At 31.2% G+C, this 27,349-nt stretch overlaps 2 protein-coding genes across 3 annotated transcripts; both read left to right on the top strand.

The window, feature by feature from the left end:
- The first annotated feature begins 2,522 nt into the window (after positions 1–2,522).
- LOC148173832 (venom dipeptidyl peptidase 4-like) lies at positions 2,523–18,648 on the top strand. The gene is made up of 14 exons (XM_088035659.1): positions 2,523–2,537; positions 2,600–2,741; positions 5,546–5,640; positions 7,630–7,701; positions 7,751–7,803; positions 7,852–8,048; positions 8,096–8,250; positions 12,245–12,696; positions 14,368–14,584; positions 17,589–17,773; positions 17,824–18,018; positions 18,066–18,226; positions 18,278–18,489; positions 18,541–18,648. The coding sequence occupies exons 1-14, from the start codon at positions 2,523–2,525 to the stop codon at positions 18,646–18,648; spliced, it is 2,259 nt and encodes a 752-aa protein (XP_087891785.1).
- A 2,651-nt stretch (positions 18,649–21,299) lies between these two features.
- On the top strand, positions 21,300–27,051 carry LOC148173831 (uncharacterized). Of its 2 annotated transcripts, none has more exons than XM_088035764.1 (7): positions 21,300–21,564; positions 21,623–21,781; positions 21,832–21,991; positions 26,041–26,108; positions 26,156–26,308; positions 26,421–26,562; positions 26,614–27,051. In XM_088035764.1, the coding sequence occupies exons 1-7, from the start codon at positions 21,495–21,497 to the stop codon at positions 27,005–27,007; spliced, it is 1,146 nt and encodes a 381-aa protein (XP_087891890.1). In that variant the 5' UTR covers positions 21,300–21,494; the 3' UTR covers positions 27,008–27,051. The 2 variants fall into 2 exon arrangements, with proteins under 2 accessions (XP_087891890.1, XP_087891889.1); XM_088035763.1 differs by having other exon boundaries at positions 26,608–27,051.
- The last annotated feature ends 298 nt before the right edge of the window (positions 27,052–27,349 follow it).

The following is a 27,349-nucleotide window of genomic DNA, read 5'->3' as shown; positions in this document are numbered from 1 at the left end:
ACCTTGAAGTTTTAAACGTGAGCAAGAACAATGACAATAATGCATAGATTTTACTAAAGTTTCTGAAGTGTCAAAGAAATAGATTTTATGTCCGATTGTATATTAATCGATGTTTTATGAGATCGTTTAGCGGCCATAAAATGACTTTTTATGGACGAGGACCGTGAAACGGCTGCTTGTCAGTGTCAAATAATTATAAATAAATTAATGTCAAAATGTAATTTCACCTCTCAAATACGTTGCCAAAAATAATTTTTGTTTACAGAATTAAAAATTAAAACATTACATAGTGACAGATCTTCATTTTGCAGTCACAAAACTTTCAAAATTTTAGTCGGGAAGTTTAAAATTTTTCATTTTTTACTTCCAATTTTTTTCTAACGCCGTAATAACATAGAACTAGTATTTTTGAATAAAGCTTTTTTCTCATATTTTGCTGTGTTAGAGATATTGAGAGAAATTATAAAAAAGTTGCTCACAAACGAATTCTAAAACTTTTTAGTAAAAGTGTTTTCCGACGACCACTATAAAATATGCCACATTTCATACAGTTTTCTCGTAGTGAAAATCAAAAATTGCAAACAATTTCAGTGCGAAGACGAACGAAGCGCATACCCGTGTGCAATGAAAAATTTGAGATCTCTGATTTTTTTTTTTTATATTGTGTGTTTTTATATTGCACACGGGTTGACGCAGATCGGGAATTATTGGTATCTAACTTTCGGCGCAACGGTATAATTATTTTGTCCGCGGCTAGGTGCTCTGCCGAAGGACATTTTAAGTTTTAACTTGCCCGTGACTCAATTCTGCAAAACTCGTGTGAAATCTTCCATTTTCAACACTTGTTATACAATATACTATATTACTACTTTTTCTCAAATGTTTTTTTTGCGAAAATCTTACTGGTGGGATTATCTTTTGTATTATTGACTAAGTCTACTAATCTTAAGCTAAAATTTGATACCAAATAATAATTGAGAAAAATTACTTACACTTGCAAAAATACAGTTTTTGTAAAAATTGGGATTGCGCATTAGCCGCTTAGATGACGAAATATTCACGGTTACATTTATTAAAGCTTTACTACAAAGAACGACGTTATTTTTGGCTGAACTTTTTTTTATTTATAATAGTTAAAACAGTCTTTTCGTGCATAAACAGTAGGCTTAAAATATGGTTCACTTCTATTTGATTTTGTTGGGCCCATTTCATTGCAATATTTAAATTTTCCTCATGTTCACGTAAGCGAGTGCTTCCACTGTTCACACTATACGGCGTTCAATATAAAAATTGTCATGTTCACACTATCGCACCGTTCATATGACAGCAAGTTCATGTTATCGAGCTTCTACTGTAATATCATGAATTAGTAAATTTCCTTTTCAAATAAATAATATTCTAGCTATTTTTGCCACTTGTTAGCGTTTTTATTCCCAACTTAATTAATGGTCTGGACTGACATTGGTATTCGAACTGGCCTATCCCAACAATTCAGTGGCGCACGGAGATTTCTGCAGAAAACTTTAATCTTTTTTTTGCAAATTTAAATGCTTCTAAGTTCAATACTATAAATGCCTGAACATAACTTGGCAGTCAACTCAGATTTTTGATAGAGAATTTCCCATTAAAAGGAAGTTTTAGTTGATTATTATCAAGTCAACTCATGTATAGTGCTATTTTACAACCTTTCTACTCTTTTTTTCTTTTACTTCAATCTCACGTAGTGTAAAAATGCTTAAAACAAGCTAGATCGGCCGACAAAAGTCAAGAGAGCGCGCAGTGTCGGGAAAAAAATGATCGCTAGTTTTTTTATGAATTCGGTTTTATTAGTTCTGTTCCACTTGAGGGTCAAAAGACAGTTAATGCTAAATAGTATGTCACCATTTGTCTCCCTCAAGTGTTCAGAACTCTTGACTTTTTAAGTAGCACCCCAGTGCAACTAGTGGGACATCCACCCTACAGTCCAGACTTGGCCCCATGTAACTTTTTTTTATTTCCAAAAATTAAAAATAAGTTAAAAGGCCGGTCGTTTCAGTGTCCTGATGATGCGCTGCAAGCATTCCAAGACGAAGTTAGCTCGCTACCCCAAAAAGCCAAGGGCTAGATGCTTTAAGGATTGGTTCAAGCGCATGCACTCTTGTATAGAAGCGCGAGGGGCCTATTTCGAAAAGCTGTAATAAACAGTTTTGATCTAACTTGTTTTGTTTTTTCTATTCTCAAAATTTTTGGAATTACCCTCGTAATTGGTTAGCAGCATTGTCGACTTGGAAAGTGTCAAAACTATCTAAATTGTCTTATAAAGTGTGAACCTAATTAGGACCTTCTAAGCGGGTATCACAGATACCATTTTTATTGAACAAAATAATACATAATCTCGTAAATGAATTTACAACACATTGATTGAATTGTACATCTTAAGCTAGGTGATAAATTTTTGTCGCTTTAAAACCTATTCTGATAAGATAAGCTTTAGTGTTTCTCACAGTGTGTGTTATATCTTGTTAGTGCACATTTCATCCACCATGGTTCTTTTTCCAGTAAGTTTTCTTCCCTCTCGCAAAATGGGAACCACAAATCTATTATAGGGGTGCATTTGTAGGTGGTGTTTCAAGTACTTCTGCTATTTTCTACAATAGAAGGGCATTATGTGCCGAAAAGTACTGAAGGTGAACCCTTTCAACTGAGTGAATTTTTCTCCGGGACATTTTCTACTAGATCACTAAATGCGTCTTGGCTTACTGGTAAAATTAAATCTATGCAGGTGTCTGGAAAGTCGCCCACTACTTTAAAAGAGAGTATAATTGGAGCTTCTTCTAGAATGAAGAATTTTGAACAAAATTTTACTACCATTGTTTTTTGGCATTACTTTTTTACTCAAAGACATATTTAGATTTTGTATTGTCTATGACATGATATAACAATACAGAATGAAGGAAGTGCGCAACTTTCCGGACAGTCTGTTTCTAGGTGTAATAAGTTGCTGATAAACTTTTTGTACAAAGGCGGCCAAAAGTAACTAATAGTGTTTGTTGTAAAATGGGGTAAAAACGATTGCTATTTATTACGGAGCTCATCCCAAAAATTGCCTATAATCATCGCATGATGGCGACTTTAAATTTATAATTGTACATACATAATATACAGAGTGTCCCAAAACGTATGATCCATAGAGTAAGAGTAGAGTTTCAAAACAAAAATTGATTAAGTTTAATAGTATTTGAGAAAGGGTAAAAAATTAACCGAATCTCAATTCCAATTCTAGAGGTGAAGTAAAAGAGTCGATTTTGAGGGGTGGATCCAAGTGTTGTCGGACCCTATATATAGTATGTCCCCGGATTGAGTTCACAAGAGAGAAAAAAACTTTATTTTTCATTTTACACAAAAATGTATCAAGCTGTGTTGTTAAAATCGAAAAAACCAAAAAATAACGAAGAACTTTTTTATTTTTAATTTTGCAAAATATGTCAAAGAAATGAAATTTATTTCTTAACTCAAATCAATTTCCACTATTTGATTGACCCATTACCTGTTTCAGCACATAGTTTAATTCTAACTCGTAATACTTTAACACTGTTTCAAATTTCCTCAATTATTGTTACGGATGCAACTGCATTTCTTATGCAATTTTTTAATACCTTCACATTATTGGGTAAATTTTTCTTTAATTTTTAACGCACTATTTGATATTGTGCATCCACAGCCTGCTATAATTTAAATACGATTACAAAATTTAATAAATAAAAATATGAAAAAATTAATTTTAAGAGTACAAACTAATATTTTTGGAATTTTAATTGCAGATTTATCCCTTTTAAAATAAGCAAAACATGTTATTTCTTTGTAATTTTTTTGTAACATAGAAAATAAACTTTTTTTCCCTCTTGTGAACCTAATCCGGGGACATACTGATTCATTCAGTTTATACTTTTTTTGTTATTGTTTATGCTCTTACCTTGTCCCACATTTCTTAATTGTTTATTATTGATTTTTCGTTTTAAAAAAAATTTTTTGTTTCGCGGATGAAACAAAAATTTCCAATTTGTGAAAATAAAAATTTGTAACTTTCGGACTTTTTACGCTGTGACAATGAAATTTACGGATGTTACTAGTTTAGACCTACTTATCAACTCCTTAAAATTAGAATGTTGTAGAGCAAGAGACACCGTTTTTAGAATTTTTTATTCCGCAAATGAACGAAAAACCTTAAATTTTTCGAAAATAAAAATTTGTAACTCTGTAAGTTTTTACGCCACGGCAATGAAATTTAAGGAGGTTACTAGTCTGGATCTGGTTAACAACTCCTCCAAATTAGAACTTTATCGAGCAAAAAACACAGTTATAAAAAAATTTATTTTTGAGATGAACTATAAATTTCCAATTTTTGAAAATAAAAAGTTTGTAACTCTGAGAGTTTTTACGCCACGACAATGAAATTCAGGGAAGTTACTAGTTTGGACCTACTTGTCAACTCCGCTAAAATTGAACATTGTAGAGCAAGAGACGCAGTTTTTAGAATTTTTTATTTCACAGATGAACTTAAAATTTCCAATTTTTGAAATGAAAAATTTGTAATTCTAGAAGTTTTTACGCCACGGCAATGAAATTTAAGGAGGTTATTAGTTTGAATCTGGTTAACAACTCCTCCAAATTACAATTTAGTAGAGCAAAAATCACAGTTATAAGAATTTTTTATTTCGCAGATGAACTTAAAATTTCCAATTTTTGAAATGAAAAATTTGTAATTCTGAAAGTTTTTACGCCACCACAATGAAATTTAGGGAGGGTAAAAGGCCATCCCAGTTTCCTAGGTAACAAGAGTGTAATGTTAACCTGACCAATAAATAGTATTTGTCCATAGTTACCGAATTTCAAATTCTGTTCAGCTTCCGGATTGGGTATCGTTTTAACTCGATTATTTTTCGAGCTTGAAAATTTATTATTTCGAAAATTCGTTTAGAATTGTTGCCTCCATAAATCTTTTTTCTCTGGGCTACGAGTTTTGGAACACCTGTATATTATTATTAATCTTTAATTTTTACCGAGATTGTAGAAAAAATCTTGTTCTCTACTCGTGTTAAATGGGTCATGAGTATTTTATTACTATCGGTCCACTTGTTAAAAAGTTAATTTGGCAGCACAAGAGTTTGTCCTGCGCAAGATTGCCAAAACTTGTAAAATCTCTATTGAAATCTCTCTTTTGCAACAATTTGTTAATTAATTATTCATTAATACACTCAACTTTAACAAACAAAACTCCCTTTACAATCAAATTTCCTCTCATTTTCTCCCTAAAGAATTAATAACCTGATTTACACCCAAGAATTTTTGAAAATTTACACAGGAGCGTGGACTGATAGCAATGAGCTGCACTTTACTTTATTATGTTGAATAATTATTACATCGCATCCGAACTATAAAAAATAAGAGTTTGTCACCCCACCCTTTGTAATTTAGAAATACAGTCGATAGCAAAAAAATTGGTCGGTAAATGGACATTTATAGACTGTTTGCATTTTTGCACGCGACTGTACTAAAATTTTTGTAGGTGATTCTTTACTTTTTATAAACCCTTCACTTGAAATCGTACTCTTCAATGCGGTGACGAAGGAATCATCCATATTTTTGGAAAGTGACGTTCTTGTAAGTGAATTTATTTTTTTTTAATAAAAATGATACAGTTTGCACATACGTGACTCACAGAGCTCTTTTGAGGGCCTCAATTATTTCAATCAAATTCGCTTCATATTTGTGAATTCTTTGAAGTTCGACTGTCTTCTGATCACAGTTCGGCGAAAAAGAATTTTATTCGAAAAAAATTGCTCATGAAAACGAAAACCAACAATCTGTTCAAAGACAACCCTTCTTCAAAAAAAGTCAAATTTAAAATTATCTTAGGTTCAATTACTTCAATTTTAAAAAAATATAAAAATTTACGTATCCCGTTTAAAATTCTAACTATAATCGACAAGAGTATGTTTGCTGTGAAAAGCATTTATGTCATGCAATTTTAAAACCAAGCCATATGGGAAAGAAATTGCAGTAACATGTCGTGACTAGTTTTATAATAATTTTGCTAATTTTAGTGCTACGGCTATAAAATTTAGGGCACATTTAGCTTTTGAGCATCAAGTAACTCTACCAAATTGCAAAACTATAGAGCAAAAGACCCAATTTTAATAAATTACAAAAAGTCTGGAACGGAAATTAGAAATTTTATGTTAAAAACGAAGCAAAAATTTCCGACATCTACCATTGATTTCGGTAATTTTATTACTTCAGCATGAACTTTGAGAAAACTACTACTTTTGAGCCGTGTAATTATACCAAATTGCAAAATTGTAGAGCAAAGAACACAATATTTGGAAATTTTTATTTTCAAAATGTTCTGACATCCACCACTAAAATTCGTAATTTTAGTAATTTTTGTGTTACAGCTATGAAAATTGAGGAATTTTCTTCGTTTTACTCAAAAATAGAAAATTATTGAGAAAAAGGCGCACATTCTAGAGATTTTAACTATACCACTCAAAATTATCGCAAAATCCGCCTATTAATTTTAAAAATGGCTTTAAAAAATTATTGGCGATTCACACCAACTTATCTTTAATTTAATAGAACATTTATAGGACAAAGAACTAAACAGTTTCAATAACTGCTTTAACCCAAATGCTTTTCTCAGCAAATATTATAGAATTTTGACCACATAACCCATGAACAATTTTAAAAATAAAAAAATGCAATTAATGAATCATAAATTTTCTAAATGTTTCAATTTAAAATTTGACTTCTTTTGAAAGAGGGGGTGTTCTAGAACACATTGTTGGTTTTCGTTTTCATGAGCAATTTTCTTCAAATCAAATTCTCTTCCGGCGAACTGTGTGACCTGCTAGTCATTATTTGGATTATTTTCTTCAAATAAAATTTCAGTACAATTTCTTGGGCACCACTAATTTAAAAGTGAACAAAAAATCGAGATGCTGGTTGCTTAAGAAAGTCATTTAGGTGCTCTTTTTGCCAGTGGTGTAGAAAGTAAGTACGTGGATTGGGGTTAATATTTTACTTGTCAATTTTTGATTTAAAAATTGTTTCTTCATACTTCATAGTTCTTCTGAAATAGCGCAGAACTGTCGTACATGCAATTAAAAAACACCTGTATATTATTTCTCTTCTTTTCACAAACAAAATTGCACTGCTGCTTTTTCCTCTTATTGGCGCCACTGATTTCATTCATATGGTTTAAATAATCTAATCGGACGACTTTAAAGACTTATAGGCAACTTTTTAAAGATTCCTTAGTCTATGACCGAAACGTTACCAAACACCCTGCATAGCCTCTAAATGACAGATATTAAAAACGACAGATTGAAACAGATGTTATGGATTTTGTGTTAAAATTTACAATTTGTGGTTTAAAAACTTCATAAAATCCTTTGAAATTCCCCAAATTTCTCTCCAATGCGAGTTCTCAAAAACAGGAATAAAAAAATTGAATTTTGACGTCTTTTTCAAATTACACGATGAAAATTTTCAGATTTATGACGTTACATTTCTGTACTGTCACGTGTGTGCATAGATACAAAAATTTATCTTTATATATTTTTATTGTTTAATATCTATTTTTTACATTAGATCCAGTATAGAGGATCACCTTTGATATCAGCCGACCACCGATACGTCATGGTTAGATACAACGTTACTTCCGTAAGCAATTAATTAAATTAATCAATTAAATTATTTATTTGTATACTAGGTATTTCGTCACTCGACTACCGCCCTTTATACCATTTATGACATTGAAAATAAGTAAACTTTTCTCGTTTGTCTATTGATGGTACTTATAATATTTTTTAGAGAGTTTTACCATGTAGCTGAACAGAACCCTATTCAATATGCCCAATTTGCCCCACACGGTCATGGTATCGTCTACGTTTACTTGAACAACATTTACTATTTAGCAGATCCTTCAGCAGTAGTAAATCCGAAACAAATCACAACCAACGGAAAAGAAGGTGTAATTTACAATGGCGTACCAGACTGGGTATACGAAGGTACGTCTTCAACGGGAGTTAAACTGGAAGTTAACCAAATATTGTAGAAGAAGTTCTGGGAACTGGTTCTGCTCTATGGTTTTCATCCAGTGGGACCCATCTTGTATTTGCATCTTTCGATGATACAGAAGTTGAACCGTTCGGGTACTTCATGTACAATGCGAATCAGTATCCACAAAGTGTGACAATTAAGTATCCAAAAGTAAGTAAATATTGTGTGATTCATTAAATTTCCATTCGCAGTTGGTTTTGAGAAAAAAATTCATGTCGTAACTAACACCATTACAGTAGTTTCGACTTAATATTTGCGAGATTTGCTAGTTATCGAAAAAGAAGTCAACGCACGTCCAAAATACACGGCCTACCTAGAATGAAAATTTAATGAATCACCCGATACATTGAATTTTTCTTACATTGTCTTTGGAGTTTCTACAAGGTGTTTATAAATGTTTCTAGCATCAAGGGTGGCTATGAAATATCAAAAAATTTTGCCGCTTATTACAAATGTGGGTTTCGATTTTTCAACTGACATTTTCAGTTAACCTCAAACATGGAACAAAGTTAATTTTGAGAAATAAACTGTTCTAGTTGTGGTTTAAAACCTGAAAATCAAAAACTTAGACACAAAACTGTAACTGAAACGTCATGAATGTAAGTTACATTATAAATAATTTTAATAATAAATGTTTATTAACTCAGAACTTATACATAAGATAAAATAATACAAATAGTAACACAAAAAACAGATTAAAATAATACAACAAGAAAATAGTACATACTAGACTAGGACAACAGAAGCGGTTTTTTTAAATTTAAATAATAATAAATAATAAATGTTTATTAACGCAGAACTTATACATGAAATAAATAATACAAATAGTAACACAAAAACAGATTAAAAATAACACAACAAGAAAATAGTACAAACTAGATTAGGACAACAGAAGCGGTTTTTTTAAATTTACCCTTTGACATACCAAAAAATTCGATTTTATCATGCCATGCGTTAACATTGTTTAACATTCGAATTAAAGGACTATTTTCATAGTAATCAGTTCTAGCGTAATTGACCATTATCAAACGATTCTATCTTACATGATACGCAGGTACCAGAAATTTTAGATCTGCCAAAATATTTGGACAATCCGAAAACCCGTTCACTAACTTAAAGAAAAAGTGAAGAGACTGATAAATCTTTCTATTTTGGAGGGTCATTATAGTAAACTCAGTTGACATATACCTAGTAAATTTTATGGCCACATTATGAGAGGGCCGGGCAGTACTAATCCTTGCGATTGGAGACCATAAATGAGCACGAAATGAGTGCGGGCCTATTCAACCATCGGTCAACTCTCTACCTAGAACTTTGTCGGCTGCAGTTTACAACACCCAGTTTTATTTCTATGGGTGGTTTGACTTAAGCCATAAAATGTTTACTAGGTATATGTCAACTGAGGTTACTATATCCCCAAATACTTCCTTACATCGTGGGTGCACTCCAGAAGTACATCGTTACTGGTCAGCAATTTGTATCGAACCAGACGCAAAAATCTCATTTTCAAGATAGTTATATTCACTATAATAACAAAGCGGCAAAATAGGGTACGGCAGGAATTTCAGAGCCACCCTTGATGTTAGAAACATTTATAAACACCTTGTAGTTCTTTTTAGATTAATTAGATTATTTCTAGTTTCTTTACATTTTAGTTTTATTTATTGATTTTTTGTCTATTCTGTCATTTTTTATTGTTTTTTTTTGGATTCCTTAAGTTTTTTTCATAAATTCTGTCTGTTTTTTTGTGATTCTTTGTATTTTCTTTAGGTTCTGTTTGAATTCTTTGTAATTTTTCGCAGATTCTCAAATTTTTCTTAAAATTCTTTTTGGTCTTGTAAAAGTATCCACAAAGTGTGACAATTTAAGTATCCGAAAGTAAGTAAATACATTAAATTTTGCTTACATTGTCTTTGGAGTTTCTAGTTCTTTTTAGATTAATTAGATTATTCCTAGTTTCTTTACATTTTAATTTTATTTATTGATTTTTTGTCCATTCTGTCAGTTTTTATTGTTTTTTCAAGATTCCTTAAGTTTTTTTCTTAAATTATGTCTGTTTTTTCATGATTCTTTGTATTTTCTTTTGGTTCTGTTTGAATTCTGTGTAATTTTTCGTAGATTGTCAAAATTTTCTTGATATCCTTTTTGGTCTTGTAAAAATATCCACAAAGTGTGACAATTAAGTATCCAAAAGTAAGTAAATACATTGAATTTTTCTTAAATTGTCTTTGGAGTTTCGAGTTCTTTTTAGATTAATTAGATTATTTCTAGTTTCTTTACATTTTAATTTTATTTATTGATTTTTTGTCCATTCTGTCAGTTTTTATTGTTTTTTTTTAGGATTCCTTAAGTTTTTTTCTTAAATTATGTCTGTTTTTTCTTGATTCTTTGTATTTTCTTTTGGTTCTGTTTGAATTGTGTGTAATTTTTCGTAGATTCTCAAAATTTTCTTGAAATTCTTTATGATCTTGTAAGAGTATCTGTAAAGTGTGACAATTAAGTATCCAAAAGTAAGTAAATACATTGAATTTTTCTTAAATTGTCTTTGGAGTTTCTAGATCTTTTAAGATTAATTAGATTATTTCTAGTTTCCTTACATTTTAATTTTATTTATTGATTTTTTTGCCATTATGTCAATTTTTATTGTTTTCTTTTCGGATTCCTTAAGTTTTTTTCTTAAATTCTGTCTGTTTTTTCTTAATTCTTTGTATTTTCTTTACGTTCTGTTTGAATTTTGTGTAATTTTTCGCAGATTCTCAAAATTTTCTTGAAATTCTTTTTGGTCATGTAAGAGTTTTAAAATTTCATAGTTATATTTTTACATCTAATATTCATGAGTTTTCTAAGACAGTTCAATGCTCAATTTTTTAGATTTTATCTATTCTTTTGGATTATTTTTCTCTATGCTTGCTTTTTAGATTTAGTTTAATAATTTTCTTTAGATTTTTAGTTTTTGCTTACTTAGTTTGCACTACAATAATGAGATGATGCAAGACGTTTATAGTACTAAATTAGTATTGATACCTTATTTTACAAATATTTCTGAATTCCGACCTAATGAAGCAAGACGGACTTTGGAATTAGAATCAGGAATTTGTTGACTAGTTTTCTCTGTAGTTTTTTTTAAGTATCGTTCTTTTTTTTTATTTGATCGATTTTTTTTTATCGAGGGTGATGAAAAAAAAGCTCCCATGAGTGGAAGTGCCATGTCATTTTCAATTAAACCATCTCAGAAATCAAAATAAAATTAACTCGAAACTTTACAAAGTTGGAGCATTGAAAAATTTTCTACAAAGCTAAAAAATGGTACTTTTAAAAGTTTAAAAAAACTTGGTTTAAACAATTTTTGTTCTTTTTTTTTGATACAGAATATCTTTACCTGAAAAAAGTGTAGTATCTATGTAACAATAAAATTATTATAAAAAGTTAATCCAAATAGAGTTTAAAAAAAAAAGCTTCAATCTTAGTTAAAAAAGCACAAATTTCTTTTGCTTTTGAATTTTTGGCTTAGGAAAGGATTAGCTGCATTATGGGCGGCTGTTTTTTCATTACCCTTTATATTCTAGGTCTGCTTCAGAATTTCATTAAATTTTGTGTAAATTTTCTAGATTACTCTCGAAGTCATTGGACTTTTAAATTCTTTAAATTCGCTGGCGATTTTACTAGCATTTCCTTTGGTCTCATTTTCATTAGTTTCTTGTTGGTCATTTTATTTGTACTCAAATTATTATCTTAATTTTTTTAGATTTTCTTCATGTTTCCCTCATATTTTCCTAAAGTTTCTAAATTTTCTTTTGATTTTATACATTTATTACTTTTTTCTTAGAATTTTCAGAATTTTTTCTTAGATTGTTCAAATTTTCTCAATTTTTTAGGTCTTCTTTATTTTTTTTTATATTTCCTTCTTTCGTTGTTTTGACTTATACTTATACTTGTTGTGATTAAAAAAAGTCAATATTGGGATTAGTGCCATTTATCGCCAGCAATGACCAAAAGTAACAAAACGAACGTGGCTTTGGATCGTTGCCGACCATCAATTTCTGCATTCAGTGCTGTGAAAAGCTCGATGAAAACCAAATATGTTAAAGTAGTCTAATTTATTTGCTAAAGTTACAGAATATATTAAACTGCATAGTTTTTCTAGGTAGGCACCCCAAATCCTGACGTACAAATATTTGTGGTGGCTTTAGAAGACGACAAAGTTGTACTCAACAAAGTTGAGGCCATTCCGGAAGAATGGTTAACAAAGAAAAATTATGTTTTGCACAATATTCTCTGGATAACAGACGAAGAATTTGCCGTTTTGTATTCAAACAGGATTCAGAACGAGGCTGAGTTAGTCAGATGTTCAAAAGAAGGAGTATGTAAATCCCCGGAAGCAAAATACCAAGAAGAGAACGGTTGGCTGGAACCAAGCATTCCTAAGTATAATAAAGCAGGCACTCAAAAACTTGAAATATTACCACAATCTCAAGAAAAAGATAAATTTGATCATTTGGTATTTACGGATGTTGAAACGAACCATGTGGAAGTGTTGACGCAAGGGAATTTTTATGTTCTTTCGATAACAGGTTGGGACGAATCCGATAATCTTATGTAAGTATTAGAGGAGTTATTTGTCAAAACTCAATAAATTTATTTCATAAATTTTGACAAAGGGTTAATTAAAACGATAATTTGCTCGAATTTACTTCAACTATTTTGGCATAAGAGGGTAACACAATGTTTTTGCAAGAGGTTTTTCACTGAATAAAAAATGCACATTGTTAGATTTACCCAAAATAATCCCAATTTTACATCAAACTCAGTGTCAGTCAAAATCGAATTTATTGAGTTTTGAAAAATAACTCTTCATTTGTTTATTTTAGTCGGGTAATAATCCCTATTACATCACAAGTTGTGTAATAAAAAACTGCGATTATGTCGGTATCTTAGAAGCATAAGGATCTACTTTCAATTTTTGTGAAAAATGAGTTAAATAATGTTTTTTATTACTTTTTACATCTTCTTTAAGACAGAGAATAATAATCCCCATTAGATGAAAAACAAACGATTTTAGGTTTCTCTAAGGAACTATATTAAGTACCACATCATGTTAGAAACATAAAAAACCAACCCTTTACAGGTCTACATTTCGAGGTGAATTTGTTACTCAACTGATCCAAACTTACTCAAATTGATGATAACCGCAAGTACATTATTTTGGGATACTAAAGAAAAAAATCTGTGTTTTGGAACATTCCATTAAAATTTTCGTTGAAAGGTCAAAAAATGCCACCAATTTTTTTTAAGATACTGTAATTTCTTTATTTTTTTATGCGATTTTAACGACATTTGTGGAGACTATCACTCTCGACTGCCTTATTAAATGTCGATTTAGAAAAGTGTCGATTTAGAAAAATTTAGACCAAAAAAGAGAATTTTTCGAAATTTTGACTTCGAGGAGCAAAGAAAAATTTGTGTTTTTGACCAAAAAAATGTGTCCAAAAATTTTTAACGACCTGTAAGTTCTTCTTTTTTAATGCCACTTTCACCAAATTTGTGGAATTTATAAGTCTTGTTTGTCGTATTAAGAGTACCGATTTAGAAAAATTTAGACCAAAAAGAAGAATATTTAGAAATTTTTATTTGAACAACGGTGAAATTTTTTTTTCAATTTCAATTTTTTTTCAACACTGTAATTTCGTTATTTTTAGTGCGTCAGGAACGAAATTTATGCATGTTGTTTCTTTTGATTGTTTTAGTAATACCACTAATTTGCAAAAATTTAGATCAAGAAGTCGAATTTTTAAAAATTTTCGTGTTAAGATCAAGAAATGCCTCCAATTTTTCTTTATTTTTTCTCCGATTTTAGCGACATTTGTGGAGATTATTACTCTCGATTGCCTTATTAAAAGTACCGATTTAGAAAAATTTAGACCAAAAAGAAGAAATTTTTATTTGGACAACGGTGAAAATGTCAATTTTTTTCAATACTGTATTTTTAGTGCGACAGGAACGAAATTTATGCGTGTTGTTTCTTTTGTTTGTTTTAGTAATATCACTAATTTGCAAAAATTTAGATCAAACAGTCGAATTTTTAGACATTTTCGTGTTAAGACCAAAAAAATATCACCATTTTTTTTAAGATCCAGTAATTTCTTTATTTTTCATGTGATTTTAACGAAATTTGTAGAGATTATCACTCTTGACTGTCTTATTTACACTGCCGATTTACAAAAATTTAGAGAGAAAAGGAAAATTTGTAGAAATTTCATACAATTTCAGCTACTACCTTCGGACTGGGGACGATACACCATCGGAACGCCAAGTTTATGTTTATAATTTGAACAGTAAAGTTTCTACATGTTTGACTTGTGATATGATGACGAGCAGAGGCCCATGCAAGTATGCGACAGCTTCTCTTAGTAAAGATTTAAGTTTTATGGCAAAAGTGTGCCAAGGACCTGGACCGTATGTCGTTGAGATACATAATTTAAAAGACGTGAGTATATCACTAGTATACAGTGGCGAGCGAAAAAAAATTATCGTCAGTGTTACTTTTTTGACATATTTGTCGTTGATTAGTCGTTAGAATGCAAAATAACGTATTCTAAAGAAGAATTACCTCCTGATTCTAAATCCAAAGTCCGTTGTGCTCCATCAGGTCATGAAACTATAATATATCATTGGAATGATAATTCAATAAGCTTCTCAACGAACTATAAAAGTCGCTGGGCGAGTTAGTTTTTGACAAGATATTTGAAGAAATCTGATGAAAGTTTAGAAAAACGAACGGTTTTTAAAAACTGTTTTTTGTCACTTTTTGTATAATTATACCGTGCTATACTTAAATTGTAAATTTTTCAAAAAAAAATAATTTAAATTTGCATTACAAAAAAAATCCACAAACATTTTTGAGAATGTTTTATTTCTATTAGACCACCAAATTTGTTTATAAAAGATCCACATAAAATTGAATTGTCACCATTCCAAAACATGCTTAAAAAATTGGAAACAAAAAAATAAAAGACTTCTTTTTTCCGTATTTTTAGTAGAAAATAGGTGTCCAATACATAAAGTTAATGCAAAATTTCATTGTACCTTTGTATTGTGCTTATTTCCCAATTATTTTGACATAGATTATAGGGTACTTATTTTCACTTCTGTTGTGCATTTTTTTTTACAAAAATCAAGATATTCCTGAAATGGTTCAATTTAAGTATATAGCACATTATACATAAGACACCCTTAATTTGGATGTAAAATCTGAAAATGCAATAATATATGGGGTGTTCCATTTTAAATAAGCAAGTTGACTACTACTTCCGGCATAACCGGCATAAGTGTCACGAATATGTGAATATTGTCATTCGATTTGTTTTATTTGCTTATTTTTGTTCCCAAAATTTGAATTTTTTGTCTTTTGTAGTTTATAAAAAAAATGTCAAAACGTATACAGAGTGTTTAGTAAGTAAAGTACCAACTCTTACCTGGAAAATCAGAGAGCTTTCAGAAAGAGGTCTGGGTAAAAATTTTCTTTCTCTTTGTTTTCTTGTAGAAGTTATAAGGTTGTAAAGTTGACCAATAAGGACTCGAAAAATAATTAAAGATCTGACTGAAATCATAGTGGTTTGCTTTTGATAAAAACGAGAGTGCTAAACAACTGTCAAATTTGACATGGTTAGTCAGTGGCGGCTCAAATGTACTTCAAACTGATATTTAATAAACATATTTAATTCGAAACATAAATCGTTTATAAAATTATAAAACCAATCAAATTGTCCTTTGTTCTAAATCCGGGAACATCGAGTAAAAAAATCGATATTGAACTCAACATCGATTTCCAATACATCGGAGAAAACATCGATTTTGAAAAATAGTAAATAGAAAACTCAATATAGCATAGTTTTTTGTGAAAAACAAAAATAAATAAAATTCCTAATAAAGCAACTAAATAATAAACAAATACGAGAAAAACAAAATAAATAAAAACCTTAAGTACCTAATAAACAAAAGAATAAGTAAATAAATTATAAAAAAAATAACAAATGTGAGATTAATAAGAATCAACAAGATTCTAAAATATACGTTGACAACCAACCAAGCGAAATCTCACCAAAATCAACAGTGTAAAATAAAAGACATACATTGAAACCGCAATCATCGATTTTTAATGATATATCGAAATTAAAAATATATGTATTAAAAATCGATGTTTTTTTTGGCAAAATCGATATTAATAAAAAATCGATGTAAAAGTCCCAGATTTAGTCTATGCGTAAAGTCCGTTTTTTTATTAAAAAACCAGCAACATCGCACTCTCCCAACACTTTACAACCGGCAACATCGTCGATGGTGACTTTTTGGTGATAAAATCAAATAGGTTAGCTGCCTAATTGACAATTTGATTACACAAAATGGCCTTTCAGGCTGTGCCGAGTCTTTTCATTATTAAATCCTTTGATTTTGCAATCCAACAGGCTGTAAAAGAAACGTTTTTAACGGAAACACTGCCTAATTTTCAGAAATGTCAAAAATTGACAACTATTTTCTCACCAAAAATCTCCCTAGGCAACGTTGCCGGTTGTAATGCAGGGGAAGGTTCCGATGTTGGCGTTTTTTTTTTTTAAAAACGGACTTTATTCTTTAATGATTGGTTCTCAATGATTTTTGTTCTTCAGATTTGTTGTACATTGTAAATATTTGTTATAAGCGTTTATTTAGAGAAAGAGTATACAGAATCTTCTTGAACTTGAATAAAAAATAGATGTAAAAGTCCCAGATTTACTTTGTTCTAACCAATATGTAAACGCCGCAACAAGGAATGATTGATTCTAATCTCAAAAGCATTGCAAAATTGTTCAGCACACGTTGACAGATACATGACAGCGTACGCCTATGTCACAAAATGTCAGATGTGCCATATGTGACATTTTGTTCCACGAAATGTTTTGAAATTTTCAAAATATCCAAACTGTGTCGTGATTGGTTACTTTTATGTCCTTCCACTGCTTACAAGAATTGTTGCAGAAAAAAAAATTCTTCGAGATTTCAATTACTACAACCTTCATAACATTGCTGTTACAGTTTGGTGCTTTACATATCAAACACCCTGTGTATACGTTTATAACAGTTAAATGGGTAAAAGGAAGTATTTATATTTTTCTCTGTATTCTCTTAACATTTTCCTAGTTTTTCCAGATTCTTATTGACTTTTTTTACGTTTTCTCTAGAATCGGTCCAATTTCGGTCGTTCTTTTATATACATTTTTTTTAGATTAGGTCTAATTCTCCTTAGATATTCTAAGTATGTTGAGATAACACTTATCTAAGAAATCTTCCCAGTTTCTACATTTTATCTCAATTTTTTCTAGACTATACAAATTTTTCATCAATGAAATTTCTACAATACTACCTGTTTATTAAACAAGAGCCAAAATCGGTTTATATTGGCTGCTACTCCACTGTTGCACCATCTTCTTCTTATACTCCTATTTGTTTTCCAGACAAGTGACATTTTTGTTTGGGAAGATAATGCACTTCTTAATGGTAGATTAAGCTCCAAAGCAATACCATTAGTTAAAAATTTAAGAGTTCCCGTCGCTAATGGTTTCGAAGCTAAAGTTCGTCTGCTCCTACCGCCAGACCTTGATGAAACGTCATCTAAAAAGTACCCAGCTGTTGTTTATGTGTAAGAATAAAAACACCTCAAATCGCACTCGGGCTAATTTCAATTTCTAGATATGCAGGACCCAACAGCAATGGAATTAATGACGCCTATTCTTCAGGTTTTCAAAACTACATTGTTACAAACCGAGGCTACATATACATTTATATTGATGGCCGAGGAAGTGGCCTCGATGGACAAGCTAAAATGTTTCAAGTATACAGAAACCTTGCAACTGCTGAAATTGAAGATCAGATCTCCGTTGTGAAGTAAACTTTGTGGGAAATGGGAATTTTAACGAAGAATTCTATTTTAGATGGTTACAAGAACAACTTCCTTATATTGACGCCAATAATACTGGGATTTGGGGATGGAGTTATGGGGGTTTTGCCACTGGATGGGCTCTGGTGCAGGACACGGAAAATGTCTTCAAATTCGGGTTATCTGTGGCGCCTGTTACAAGCTTCATTTACTACGGTGAGCATTAAAAAAATTCACTATTGAAAAAACACTACTCCGTGTCTTTAGATTCAATTTATACCGAACGGTACATGGGTCTCCCGTACCCTGAAGACAATCTGGGAGGCTACAATAACACGGATTTAACCAGAAGAGTAGAAGATTTGAGAGATAAACGCTTCTTTTTAATCCACGGTAATGCCGATGATAATGTCCACTACCAACAGGCAATGCTTCTATCAAAGGCCTTGGAACAAGCCGATATCCCCTTTAGGCAACAAGTGCGTTAAATAATTTGTGGGATCTTCTGATTACAGTTTAATAAATTCCAGAGCTATCCAGATGAAAATCACAGTTTAGGCGGCGTGTCCCGTCATTTGTACCACACTATTGATCGCTTCTGGGCTAGAAGTTTCAATTTGCCGGATCCTCCAGCTTGATGTCCAATTCTTAGGTACAAAATCATGTTTAATAAAAAATAAAAATCTGACAAATTTATGTATTCTTTCTGTATAATTGGAATTTAATTAAAAATGCATGTTTGGCACTCCTTACATTCACCAAATAAATGAAGTCACGCAAGCTGACACACTTGGAAAGAAAGATTGGACATTCCTGTCGTAGTGAAAGACATGTTTTTTAATATGAAATGATCACGAATAAGAAAAATCGAATTGCGAAGGGTAGATTTTCTGTTGCTAGTGGAACTAAAGTTCATTTTTCCTGCAGCACTTTTTTTTATGATAAACGCTCAATTGTACAGTCAGCAGCAAATGAAATGAGCTCATGGGCGGGTTGACTCGTAACGAGGTGTAGTAAACTCTAACGGGTGGTGTCGATTTGCATATTGAAAAAGTTGAATTACTTCAAAAATAAGCGAGATATCGACAGCATAAGTTTTTACTTTTTTAATATTTAAAATAATAAATTTTATCTGCGACCATCAAGTAATGACTAAATTCTTTCTACAATTAATAATTAACCTAACATCTTATTGCAGCATGTAAAGTAATATTCATTATTACATCGATACCAGTCATTACTGCATTGATACGGATCATTAATTAGTATATTTTTCACTCACATGTAATAGGCGATTATTACACTCGGATATATGGAGTGCGGGCACTACCGCCTTTTAAGTATGCAACCTCCCACTCTGGAGGATCAACAAACCGTGCCGGTCCATTTAAATACCATTGAAAGCGTTGTTTAGATGCAGTATTTAATTATTTTTGACTGTGTTTTTACTATGGTTTGGTTGAAATCTTTTAATACGTGTTAATCTATACTGCCATTGAGTAGTAATTGTTTATTTTAGGACACTTTTGGCGTAATTAGTGGTCCAAAAACGCCAACGAATGACGACTTTCCAAACTTGATATTTTAAAAATCGCAAAAAAAGTTACAGGCGTTTGTCGCTTAACGATGAAAATTGAAATAAAATTGAAATATTTGCAGATTAGACGAAAAAATAATATAGCGCTTTGTACTTTAAATGAATAAGCTTTTATCTTTCTTAATTTTAGAAGAAAGAATTTGAAAATGATTGAGTTTTTGAATAAAGTGAACTTTTCCTTGGTGTTAGGCATCTTAGATTTTTAAGAAAAGTTGCTCAGAAGACATTCCTTACATAATTTCAGCTTAAAATTCTTGTTTCGATTTCTTTTAAATATTAAAATCTTTAAATTCGATCGTTAATTATTGATAATCAAATATTATTATTTTGTTTATTTCTGCTAAATAAATGATTTTGTTTATTTTTTAGATCGCATAAAATTATACTTAATGAGAACTCAAAATTTAAAGTTAAAAGTGGTTCAAAATTGTGTAAGAGAGCATGGACAACTTTGTATGTACTAAAGAATTCATGGCTCATTTTGATTCGCCAATTCTTATTATACAATGTATTGTATTAAAGGAACTGTATGCGATAAAATAAAAATTAGAAATTTTTTGTTTAAAAACTCCAAATTTGGTATAAATAAATTTAAAATTCGATTCTAAGCAACTTTTCTTAGAATAATACCTAACTTTTAAAAATATTCCTAACGCGAAGAAAATTACAAGAAAAAATCTTAATAGATTGAATTAGCCATATCTGCTGTATTTAGTATCGTCAGGAATTTTACAAAGTTGCAACTTGCATATAAATATCCCTAAAAAAAAACTTTACAATTTTATTAAAATTTAACTAAATATGCCGAAAATTAATAGAGATACTAGCTTGTATTCTGGCTAAAATTAAACATTACTATTCACTTATCAAAATTATCATTAAGGCAATACATTTTAAGAAGTTGCAACCCAACTACAATACAAAAAATAATTAAATACTGCATCTAAACAACTCTTTCAATGGTATTTAAATGTACCGACACGGTTGTTGATCCTCCAGAGTGGGGGGTTGCATACTTTACAGGCGGTAGTGCCCGCACTCCATTACAACACTCGCTTCGCTCACTTTGTGAACTTTTCATCCTCGTGTAATAATAGCTTTCTTTACATGCTCGTTTAAGAATATACTATTAATAAATAATTCTACTTTTTCATTTCACACTTCTGGGTGTGATTGTAACATTATTATTGTTCCTTTTTTAAAATATCAAAACAGGGCAAAATTCCTACAAAAGTGTTTTGTTCTGAAGAGGCCTTACTACTACAGTAGAGTCTCGATAATTTGAAATTCAAGGGACCTGGCAAAAAGTTCAAATTATCGAGAGTTCAAAATATAGTGTGATTCAAATAATCGAGAGAAAGAGAAGAAAAAATTCAAATAAACGAGAGTTTAAAGGCAAACAAATAATAGTCAGAATAAACAAACCAATCAGAGAAGAGAGCGTTAAATCCACTAACTCCACTTTGTATTTTTATAGAAAAAATCTCTAAAAATTTGTAAGAATTTCTATAAACTTTTAACAATTTTAAGAATATATGGACTCTAATAGAAGTGATAATTACGAAAATTCAAGAAGTGGCTAGAGCTCTCCATATTCTCATTAGTTGATCCCTCAGATGCGGCTGCGTCAACCGCTGCGGCAACAGCTGCAAACCCACCTTAATATGCAGTGGCTCCATCTTGCGAATATTTCGTCTGTCCACAAAATGGCTGTCAAATGCACAAAACAGTTGCGGTTGGAAGCAGTGTTTTCATCTTTTTAATCTCTGAAAGTTTTTACCACTTCAATTTGGTCTCGTTGATTTATTACAACATGAAAAAGCAATACTTTCAAAAATCAGAAGAAATGGTGACAAGTTAAATTCGAAATTATATTATAAACTGATCATGGAAGAAGAAGAAGGGACTGTTAAACTAACCATATCAGAATACATAGAACGTTTGAGCAAAGAACTAGGTTTGTAATTTCAGTTTCCCAATTCCCGAAATTTTTTTATCACATTCCTGTTTTTCAGACATTCAGGGAACAAAAGGACTCTTTGGTAATGAGCTGGAACTCATTGCTTTGGTTAGAAACTGTCAGTTTTTATATGATAAAAGCCTTCCAGACTTCAAGAATATCCAAAAGAAAAATTTAGCATGGGAAGCAATTGCGGCTGTGTTTGGCGTGTCTAGTACGCATTAAAGAAACGTTCTTAACTTTATGATATAAATTAGTTTTTAGTTGGTGAAGTACAGCAGAGATGGAAAGGCATGAGAGACATTTTCAGCAAATACAAGAATAAATCTGAAGGAAATACGACGCCCAGCAACAAACACGTGGCGTGTCCATATTATGAATACCTCCGATTTTTAGAGCCTTATATTGTTGGGAGAAGAACAAGGTGAGAAATTGATCCTTTCCAACGTAGAATTGCTCACTGATTCGGCAATCAAGCAGTTTACGAGAGGCGGCGAAAAGACGAAAATAGTTATTTGTGTACCAAGGCCAAAAAGTGTTTCTTTTTTGGCCGAGCCTTCTTTTAATGGCCGAGGCCAGAAAGAAGGCGAGGGCAAAATGGCACTTTTTGGCTGTGATACACACAAGATTTTTTAGGCGACATCATTAAATTTACTAGTTAATTAATTTTTACTTATAATTTATTGATTTTATCATTTATAACAACTGAATAATTGGAAATGTTTATGAATCCTTTAGAAAAGTTCATTTTTTTTTTATTTACATTTGCAGTTTCGGCATGTGTAGCTTCACAATTTGTATGCAAAATGCAATTTTTTTCATCGTTTAAATAATAGTTATTTGTGTACTAAGGCCAAAAAGTGTTTCTTTTTTGGCCGAGGCGATAGCACAAAATTTTTAGGCGACATCATTAAATTTACAAGTTATTTATTTTTATTTATGATTCATTGATTTAATTATTTATAACAACTTTCAGAAAAGTTCATATTTTCCTTATTTACATTTACCGTTTCAGCATGTGTAGCTTCACAATTTATATGAATTAGGTTTGATGTGCTTTTTGATGTTGCAGCATTGCTAGACATGTTTATTTTGAATAATTCAACACGTCTTTGTTGCACTTTACAGCAGTTTGTCAATTTGATTTTCCCTAAATATTTTTAAAATTGGGGGTAATGTCGGTATCTTGATGAAATATGCAAAACTATGGATAGATGGCGCCACCATAGATGGGCCAAAAATGTTTGCGGCCAGAAAAAACTTACTGTTAGGCCGCTTTTGAGGCCTAAAAATTCCATTTTAGTTAAAGTCACCTAAAAACTTTTTTTTTTGCAAAATCGATCATTCAGTTTTGCATGTCTGACGAATTCCACGCAGCAAAAAAGCGAGAAAACGAAATATTTCTATCTGTTTTAGTTTCAAATATATTGAGCATTGAACATTTTGAAAATAAAAACTTAAATGGGATTTAAACTCGGCTATTTGTTGTCGTACGTGGATTTTGAGCACGGATTTCGAATCTGCAAATTTCTGCGTAAAATGGAGACCTAAGTTAAACTTACTTAAAAGATCAGCTAAATATCGACCAAATTATATTTACTACATGGTTTGAGTCCAGAAAATGCAAATTTTGTATTCTGGAAAATATAACAACATGCGAGATGGCAAAAACCACATCTTTCTATTTGTCATGGTTATTGAGATATTGAGCATTGAAAATTTAGGAATTAAAAACCAACCATCTGAAACTTCAATAGGCGATAACTCAATTATTTGTTGTCGTATGTAAATTTTGAGCACGAATTTGGAATCTGAATGAAATTCTGCGTTAAATGAGCACCCTATAACTGAAGTTTGCTTAAAAAATAAGCCAGACATTTTTTTTTACATTTTCTAAATTGTTTTTAGTCTATGGATATTCTTTTTTTCCCTAGATAGTTTGGGTCTGTTTAAATTTTGAAAATTTAGTTTTTGGGGAAGGTGACCTAGCAATTTTGAAAATTTTCTATTTTTGATCTAATTGTAATTATGTTAGTTTTGACATTGAAACAATTAAATTTTTCTTGACTTATCCGAATTCCTGAATAAATAAATGCAATTAACCCTTTAACTGTTGTAAACGTAAATTTGAAATTTTGAGGACTAAAGTAAGCGGATAAGACGAATCGAATAAACAGATTCACATTTACGTAACACTTCCGGTTATACCGGAAGTAGTAGTCAACTTGCTTATTTTAAATGGGACATCCCATATACAGGGTCCCAGATCTCGTGACCCAGAGAAAAAAGGCTTATGAAGGCAACAATTCTGAACCAAAATTTCGAAACAAAAATTTTCTAGATCAAAAAATAATCGAGTTAAGACAAAAAAACGGTAGCCAATCTGGAAGCTGAACAGAATTTGAAAATCGGTAACTATGGACGCAAACTATCGTCCATTGGTCAGACTCTCGTTGCTTAGGAAATTGGGAGAGCTTTTTACTCCACCTCTGGAATAAGCTTCAATTTTTGTTTTAAAATTTACCATCTGCATTGCTGCCGGCACCTTCCCTTGTTCTCTGGGTCGTGAGTTCTGGGACACCCTGTATTATTGCATTTTCCAATTCTACATTCAAATTAAGGGTTACTTTATGTATAATCAACTTGCTTATTTTAAATAGAACACCGTATATTTTGTGTCATTTTTGAATTATATATGCAAATTAATGATCATTTTCTATATACCGTGCTATACCTAAATTATATCATTTCTGAAATCTCTCGTTTTTTCAAAAAAAAAAAAATAAATTTGCATTACAAAAAAAAATATTTCCACAAACATTTTTAAGAATTTTTTATTTCTATTAAACCACCAAATTTGTTTATAAAAGATCCACATAAAATTCAATTGTCACCATTCCAAAGCATGCTTAAAAAATAGAAACAAAAAAGTAAAAACACTTTTTTTCCGTATTTTCAGTAGGAAATAAAGTTAATGCAAAATTTCATAGTACGTTTGTATTGTGCCTATTTTCTAATTAACGTGGTGATTTTGGAATAGATTATAAGATACTTATTTCGGAAAGAAAATTTCCCATCTGTTGTGCATTTTTTTTACAAAAATCAAGATATCTCTGAAATGGTTCAATTTAAGTATAGCACATTATACATAAGTCACCCTTAATTTGGATGTACAAGGTGTTTATAAATGTTTCTAGCATCAAGGGTGGCTATGAAATGTCAAAGAAATTTGCCGCTCGTTACAAATGTGGGCTTAGATTTTTCAACTGACATTTGTAGTTAACCTCAATCATAGCCCAAAGTTAATTTTGACAAAAAACTGTTCTACTTATGGTTTGAAACCTGAAAATCAAAAACTTGGACACAAAACTGCAACTGAAATGTCAAAACGTATACAGGGTCCGGCAACACTTGTGTCCACCCCCAAAATCGTCTTTAATTTTAAAGGTAAAATTTTGAAAATTTGCATACGCTCACAGTTGATAAAGCACTAGAAGCTGACGCAAAAATTTGTTTTGTATCACTGATAGTTTTGGCGTCGCGACGCCTTAAAAATGTAATTTTTAGTTAATTGTGAGAGTTTGTAAAATCAACCCCTAATTTAATTTTTTTTCAATATAAATGTGTAAACAATATCTTAGCTGTTATTTTAGATTCAATGCAAATTGTCATTAAAATTTGAGAAAAAAATGCGGTTTTATCAAGTTAGTTTCCAATTTCATTACGTCAAAATTGGGAACTACGTTTACACCCATCTGTCAACATCTTGTGTCACAAATGACATCTATCCTTTGGCTCGCTTTAGATTGTAACAAAAGTGTTAATTGGTGAAATTGTCACTTTGTCGATGTAAATTAACGATTTCTGGTGTCCATAAAGTGCAACATGCCCGTGTTAATCAAAATTAACCTTTATAAGAGTGAATGAAGTGACTTGTGAAATTTTGGTGTAAACGTAGTTTGCCGCTGCGCTGTCAGAATTTTGAAAACTAACTTGATAAAACAGCGTTTTTTTCGCAAATTTTAAACACAATTTGCATTAGATTTAAAATAAAAACTCAGATATTTGCATCACAGTTATGTTGAAAAAAAAAATGAAATCGCGAATATTTTCGCAAGAACTCAAAAATCGCTAAAAATTATACTTCTTAGGCGTCTCGACGCCAACCAAACCGTGATAAAAAACAAATTTTTGCGTCAGCTTCTAGAGCTTTGTCAACTATGAGCGTATGCAAATTTTCAAAATTGTAACTTTAAAATTAAAGACGATTTTGGGGGTGGACACAAGTGTTGCCGGACCCTGTATAACAGTTAAATGCTTAAAGATTAGAAGTTAAGTTCTACGCATGAAAATTGTATTTTGTGTTACATTTCACGATCGTAAGCTGGAATTATTGGGGCAAAACAGATTTAAGATTCAGAGTTAGGTAAATGAGCATAATGAAGAAAATAATTTAACATGTTTTTTTTTTAGACTTTCGGGAGTAAGTGCCTCTTTATCCGACCAACTAAACAGTGACGACGACAGTCTGAAGGAAAAAGGTTTCTTTATTTTCTTTATATACTTTATAATACACGTATTTTTCTAGATCCAGCTTCTCCATCATTTGATGATCTAAAAGAGTTTATTAGGCATATAAAAAGTTTGCCCATTTTGTATGAACATAAATATGCTGGAGGCACATTTGGAAAACAAAAAGTAGAGCATTGGATGCAAATATCTAAAACTTTCGGAGTGCCTGGTATGTGTACTTAAGACCTTTTATTTTAGTTGTATAATCTACTTATTACTCTACTATTACTAGCGATGTAATGGCGCTACATCTAATTACCTATTATACCCATTTTTTCTAGTGAAGGAATGCCTGGCGAGATGGAGAACCCTCAGAGAAAGATACTCAAGAGAAAGAAGATTAAAACGAGGAACAGGATCGGTAAAAAAATGGGAACTTTACGACGAACTGTCCTTCTTAGACCAACATGTGAAGCCGAGAAGGTAAGTTTCTTTAATAATTTCCAATCAAATACTAATTAGCATCAGTTCCAGAAGATACAACTACACGAAGCTGAAACCTGCGACTGAGAGTGTCTGTTATGTCCTTGCATCCCCTAATTCGTCTTCAGTTTCCTTAGATTGTACAAATTTCTTATCTAATGTGTCTTCGTCAACCAAGAAAGAGATCCCAATAGAAGATGTGGAATTTTTTGATGTTTCTAGTGATGTGACGTCATCACCGACCGCTTTATTTAGTGAAGAAAAGAATTCCGAAATTGACACTTTAGAACAAAGTGAAAATACACAAAGTTCAAGTTTGCCAGATGAAGATGATCTTTTTGGGCAAAGCATTGCAGCTGAGTTGAGAAAGGTACCTAGTGCTAGACAGAAAATTAAGTTGAAAGCAGAGATTTATAGGCTTCTTTATGAACACACCTGTGAATAATTTCTGTATTTCTACTTCTGTAAATATATCTTTAGACCTTCTTATTCTGGGTTTTTGTAAACTTTTATTATCATAAATAACAAGAATATGTATTTACAGAGCTACAGTCGCGAGCAAAAAATGTTTGGCACCAATCTCGCTAGTTTGACGTTTTGATTGGTTGTTTGTACACAACATAAGCCACAAATCGGGACCCCAGAACCATAAATTAGTTTCGAGAAAATTAATAAAACAGGTATTCTAAAAAATCACGGTGGTGTTAATAATCTCTTTTCAAATATGCAATTTAAGACCGAATTGCGAGTTATTGATGACTATTTATTGCAAATCGTGCGCAATAGT

This window comes from Gnatocerus cornutus, chromosome 5 (assembly GCF_029298725.1).
Source record: "Gnatocerus cornutus isolate USDA-ARS CGAHR chromosome 5, icGnaCorn1.1, whole genome shotgun sequence".
In the NCBI taxonomy this organism is placed as follows: Eukaryota; Metazoa; Arthropoda; class Insecta; order Coleoptera; family Tenebrionidae; genus Gnatocerus; species Gnatocerus cornutus.
This window is presented reverse-complemented; position numbering and strand designations above follow the sequence as displayed.